At 37.5% G+C, this 6471-nt stretch overlaps 2 protein-coding genes across 3 annotated transcripts in view; one reads left to right on the forward strand and one right to left on the reverse strand.

Moving 5' to 3' along the window:
* The window catches only part of LOC134799522 (AF4/FMR2 family member lilli), a 287646-nt gene extending 285126 nt beyond the window's left edge, over window positions 1-2520 (forward strand). For both annotated transcript variants that reach the window (XM_063771941.1, XM_063771942.1), the window contains one exon: window positions 485-2520. In XM_063771941.1, the coding sequence (XP_063628011.1) occupies window positions 485-653 (169 nt within the window). In that variant the 3' untranslated portion in view covers window positions 654-2520. The remainder of the gene's footprint in view (window positions 1-484) is intronic.
* Window positions 1-6471, reverse strand: part of LOC134799545 (CAAX prenyl protease 2) — a 271391-nt gene that overhangs the window by 212079 nt on the left and 52841 nt on the right. The gene's annotated exons all lie outside the window — the stretch shown is intronic.

The following is a 6471-nucleotide window of genomic DNA, read 5'->3' on the forward strand; positions in this document are numbered from 1 at the left end:
TAGCCGAGCTCGGCGGACGTTGTTAGGACCCCCGGGCCGGCCTCTTGCGGTGTTATCGATGTTGGTTGCATGCATGTCGAATTAATGTTTGCATAACTTCAACATTATACATACATATAATTGTTTATTATACATATAGTACTTATAATTGTTCACTCATACTTATATTCCGAAAGATATAACATCGATCTTTGTAAATATCAAATAATGAATGTATTTTTATTAAATAATATAAAAAGTACCTACAGAATGTATGTCCATCGCGTAGGAAAATATAGCACATAAATACATATTTTATTTATCTTAATAAAGTTAGGTATTATATTTGAGAGGCTTTCGTGTATTAACAGTGTATGTATATAAGTTATTTTGTAAGACTAACGCTTCCGGCTTTGCTTTTCCGCACTACCGCTTCACGTTTTTGTTTAACCATTTTTTCTCCCATCTTTTGCCGTCTCTAATAGTGTACCCTGTTATGTTTCAGAGTATTTAACAAAGTAAAAAGTCGTAGCGCACACATGAAGTCGCACCGGCCACTCGACGCCGAGCCGAAACGGCCCAAACTCGAAAAGCCTTATGAAAAGGTCGAGCGATCCGACGAGCGGTACGCGACTGCCGATTACCAATGCAAACCGCCCGCGCACTCTCTGTAACCGACCCCTTGTCACTCCCGGCGACTAACTCGCGCTCGGCCTCGCTCAGTGTCTGTGCTCTACTCCGCCGATACCGATACCGGCGAACAGGCCCCGGCCTGCGCGCTAGCAGCGCCGTATGCCGCGAGGCGGCCTCGCGCGCCCCGAGGACAAAATGCTGAATTGTTTAAGCATTTATTATAATTATTACAAATTAAATAGAATTATAGATAAATTAAAAAGTGATCTAGTTGAGAGCGACGTAGTGGCTAGTAGCTAGAGAAGAGTTAGCTTGGGTAAACTGAACGATTAGCTTAATAAAACTACTAATTATTCGAAATTCTCGTATTGCTAAGCTTGAAGAGATCGCAGAAAGATATTTTGTATAACGATTGATACATAGATAGATAGTTCTTCGTAAAGTTTTTTATAAGACACTACGACTTCTAAATGTGACTTTGCAAGTGTGATGTTGTACATAGAGATATAACAGCTCGGCGCGGACGCCGCTAAGACCGGCGCCGCCGAGCTCTATTTGAATGATAATGAAACTATAAAAGTATTACAACTTCGAGTGTGATACTAATAGTGTAGTAACTACACTACCTCGTCTTACTCGACCGTTTCATTTCATTGCGAGCTCAGCTCATTAAATTACGTTTGCTTGTTTGCTCATCTCGTTGTTATTTATTCTTAGTCATTCGTTTAAGTTTTGTTCTAGTCGCGTTAGACATCATTAAACGCACTTAATCTCACGCCACTCAGGTTTAGACAACGATAAGAGAACTGTATCAAATCAGCATCCGTGCCGATACCCATCGCCCAACTTGGACCCATATTCAGATTTTTAATATATGATATCAATTTGATTTGAAATTTAAAATAATGTTGATGATAATATTCTTAAAATGTGAATATGTGTCTTGTACCGGAGCGGAGCGATTCACAATTGCACATATGTAGAGGAGGGATCGCAGGCGCTCGGCCTCGTTGCCGTCGGCCTCGCCGCGCGCCTCGCATCTCTGTTCATTCCACTTGCTCGTTCACAGACTAAAACAAAATAATGGAAGGATACTAATATTTTTTTACACAAATATTATTAAAATGCTCAAATGTTCTATATTTTATGTTGATAACTTATTGAATAGTTCCTTATTGATTGTTCTAAATATGGTATTATTTAATATTTAAATAGTTAATTTTTGATTGTAGTAATATTTTCTATAAATGAATGTAATGTAATTCTATATTATACGTGTAGATCCGTGTTGTGATATGTATTGTTGTTTCAGAGATCTGTAAGTACTGTATCGTTTGAAGGAATGTACAAATCGGGCAATAATGTCGTTGCTCAAGCCTACTCTATGTACCGACTCGATGTGTGTCCACTCGTAGGTCCGCGGCCCGCGACCCGCGACTGCTCCTCTTACTAACGTAATATTTTGCGGTTGTGACCTCCTCGATCGACTTACTGTTGTCTTCCGAAAGTACTTTTAACAACCGACTCAATATTAATTTTGGGGCAATATTCCTTATAAAAGACATGTTAATACCTTCGAATTATTTATTGATATTATTAACACTTCACTGTTTAGATTAACATTTAACATTACGGAGTAAATGTAAGGCGTGTAACGCTGACAGTATTATGATTATAACTCGATTCTTGGAAATAATTTATTGTGGGATTAGTCCCGAAACGAACATTGAGATATGAATTTATTCTTCTGAAAGTTTACTGGATATTCGTTTTCCTTCCATGAGTACCTGAAATGGCCAGAGGGCGCCTCGAAGAGTTTCTTTATCTGCGCGGTGTAGTGTACTTAACCGCTGCATTAGCTGTAATCGTTGCGAGCGGTTCGCGCCCGCGGTATCGTCTTGGGTTGTCCCATTCGTTTTTCGTCAAGTTCTTAAATTAGTCTTATTCTGCTTTCGTCACTCATTCTACATTGAAAGCCACCGACGATTGTGACTAATGTAGAATGAGTGACGAAAGCAGAATAGGACTAATTTAAGAACTTGACGAAAAACGAATGGGACGACCCAACACGATACCGCGCCCGCGTCTCGGTAGGCTGTATTATATTACTTATATTGCATCACATACTCGTGATCATTTGGTTGTGTAAACGAACGGTTGTCTGCTCTCACTTACGTTCTGTAATGTATGCCAAACATTTGCCAAAACTATTTGTGACTAGACTAAATAAGTATGCCAAATTTAGATTAATAATTATACTTAGGACAGAGTGTTGAATGTTCAACGTAGAATTGCATCAGAGAATTGTTGTTTTAGACTAAGGCGAGGCTTTAAGTAAAACCCCAGATGTAAATGAATAAATACTTCGATATCGCTATGAATATATGCCGGTTATTTTATAATAGCGAGAGGGTTCAATTATTCATGACTCATGACTCATGACTAGTGCTATCGGATAGAACAGAGTACGCTACGAAATATTCTTTATTTGTCGGCATTCAGAGTATTATTTTCATAAAACAAATTAACTCATAAAACTTGCTATTATGTAAATAATTAATATTTTTTCAAATTAAAATTTATCGTACCGGAGATAGGTCTACTACATAAAATTACAATTTATTGAAGACAAAGTCCCTCCAGACATAATTTAACAATACTCTTAGCTATTAAGACTGAAAGGTACTCTCTAGTAAGAAGTCTATGCGTTAATTTCACAAAAATATAAGATTATATTCTATGTTCTACGTTTATTATGATTTACCTATTACTGTTAGTACATCATCGCCGAGTCACTAACCCATTCCATGTGCAACTCGTCATACTAGTCAGGGTGTAGCTTTACATTAGGTACGTATCCCCGAGATACATAACATACGAGTACGCCGTCGCGGCCCCCGTACCTACGGTAGGAGCCGCGCGCAGTTATCTGGCCTGCCTAGCCAAGGTTACAATCGCTATCGCTTCGACAACGAAAAGCATTATTGCGCTCTATCACTCTTCCATATTAGTGCGACAGTGACAGTTGCGTTTCGATCGCTACGGAGCGTAAGCGATTGGCATCTTGGCTACGCGGCCTGTACTCAAGTATTCAAACAAACTTCGCTAAGTCTACTTTAGATTAAATTATAAGGACGACAATTGAACTATATTATTTCAACTTAAATATAGAAGTGCCTTACGATTTTATTTTAGTATAATAATTATTTTTGTTTTCTGTTATTTTTGAACAGACACAAAGAATAAGCACTGGAAATTTGCATTTATTTGTACGATCCACCTCCACCCTGCGCGCGCAGGGTGCCAGGCGGGTGGGTCGGGTTGGTTTCATCTTTACTAACAAATCGTTATCGGTTTATCGAAAATATATTCTAGAAATTAAATTTAAATATTAATAAACACAGGCCTAGGAAGGAACGTTTGAAAGACATGCCGACGACCGCTTCCCTGTCTAGCGATTTCCACCGAGCCTCTTAGTAGTATTAGCTGCATCAGGCGTAGTAGCAATGAAGTAAAACAATAATGATGTCAAGTCAATTTCGTGAAGTGTAGCTTAGATGAAGAAATAGGCACCTAATTATACAAAGACACTAGGTACTGCACAGCAACCGAACGCACAGACGAAACAGCGCTCGCGTTCAACTACCAAATGTTATAGTGTCACTAAATGTTTTCTTAGTTTAATGGACTCCTACAATGTATAATCGCTTAGTAATTGTTCTATCTGACTCCTTGTTTTCTATGGTCCCGAATGCGGTACGCATTGTAAATGTATTTCAGTATTTGTGTCAAAAACAAAAAAAAATGTGAAATGTTACTATAGTAAATATTTTATAAGTCTAAATGAATATATATTCTTCTAATTTTGTATGGAATAAAGAGTGTAAGGTTCGCGGCGACGCGCAAACCGGCACGCTGGCGGCACTGTCTCGCGGTGATGCCTCGACGTTTCGGCCGCGCCGCCGCGCCGAGCTCCATAATACGTACCCGTGTAACATATAATACCGTAGGGGAACCCACGTGCCAACTGCACGATAATTGATATTACACTCTGTGTTGTGATTTTGAACGTTCTGTAAATTACAAAAGTCTTTGAACTACTATTTAACATTTGTAGACACGTTTTTAGATTAGCACAATTCTTCGCGTAGACTCTTAGGTCGTTAACCTTTATTAAGCATTTAGATTAAATAGGTATTCGAGAAGATGTAAGTGTACTACGTATAACTAGATTCATTGTTAATATATTCAATCAATGTGATGATCGTAACGTAAAGAACAACGATGAGTAAGCTCCAGCCCTGTCCCTCCCTGCTGAGCGACTTTTCACAATTTCGCATATCCTTGAAACAATAAGTAATAAAATAAAATTCTATTATATATATTGATAAATTTATTAGGGTAACTAATTTTTTAAGACAATGAACTATTAAGTGATCTTTTAGATTGTCTTTATTAATAAATATATGGTGAAGGTTTTGTCAATTTGTTTTTATTCTTTATATCCCACACATATTACCCATTTATTTGTCCGTAAAGACGACGCAACATACAAAGCTACGATTCATGTAGTTTAGGCCCCCTTACTGGACAGTAAGGAAACAATGCTACATCAGCAAGGAAGACGTTCGAGTACTCTTCACTTTCTCAGTACTTACATTCATCTTTAAACTTAAGTCATTGTCGAGCAGGTGAAAAGCATGAGGGTGTGATCTATCGGCATTTACATGTGAGTCACTTAACTTCAAACTCGGGTAAATCTATCTGTCATATTATGCAAGTTTGGTATTAAGAAAAGGTAATAGCGTAGATATTTGCGAAGGGTCGAATGGATTTACCCGACTTTGAAGTTAAGCGACACATGTCGAGCACTAGGGCGTTAAATTTACCTTACTCCCAACGAGTCACGAAAGAGTCTAAGAAATTCTAAGATAACGTAGCGTGCGACAAAATTGAATACTTTTTATTTAACCTTTTGAACGCCAAACGGCGCATCCATTTGCCGTGCCACTGACGCCACGGGGGTAAAATTTAGTTTTGTGAATAAATAATGCCAACCTAAAAGTGGGGTGTTTTTTAGTAGATTTTCATCAAAACACGATGGACGTCAAATGCCGTCTTTAGCGTCGTTGTCACGATTTTGCGGTGACGTCAATTGCCGTCTGTGGCGTTCAAAAGGTTAAAAAAAGTCGTTTATCGGTTTTTAGAGAATATTACAGATCCTATGAATGATTGAGAATGATTTTTGTCATTTAAGCCAATTATTCATAATCGTAAATAATATATTAACTAGGAAAAGGGTGCGTCGTGCGTGAGGGAGGTCTTTGCAGTGAAACAAAAAATCGTCTCCATCAGTTTATTAAAAACATAGTAGAGCACTAGATATCTCTCCTACAGATCGATAAAACTCTGTCACAATACGAAAACAATAGTGTCGTGCAACAATAAAATCAAAATAACACCTCTCTCTTAAAGAGCCCGAAAGCAACCATCAAATAAATGATATTAGTATTACAGAAACCAGATTACAGATTACAAACTTATTGATAACCATAAGTTATTCTTATCATATTCATATTAGGTCCTTACCTATGAAATTGGCGTTTTTGTTCATAGATATAAGTCTGATCCTAGTTTTTTTTTTTTTACAAAAGTACATACACAATTACAATAAAACTACAATATGATTTCGCCAAACTGCTTGACAGCAATTAATTGTTATTTTTTATTGTTAAGTGTTCAGAATTAAGCCTTGAAAATAGGTCTTTTCATGTGCTGTCGGTTCGAGTATTAAAATTACTTATATTTTTCTAATGGTACCAATTTTCAAGAAATGGAGATATTGAAAACATACCTTAA

Source organism: Cydia splendana, chromosome 18 (assembly GCF_910591565.1).
Source record: "Cydia splendana chromosome 18, ilCydSple1.2, whole genome shotgun sequence".
Taxonomy (NCBI): domain Eukaryota; kingdom Metazoa; phylum Arthropoda; class Insecta; order Lepidoptera; family Tortricidae; genus Cydia; species Cydia splendana.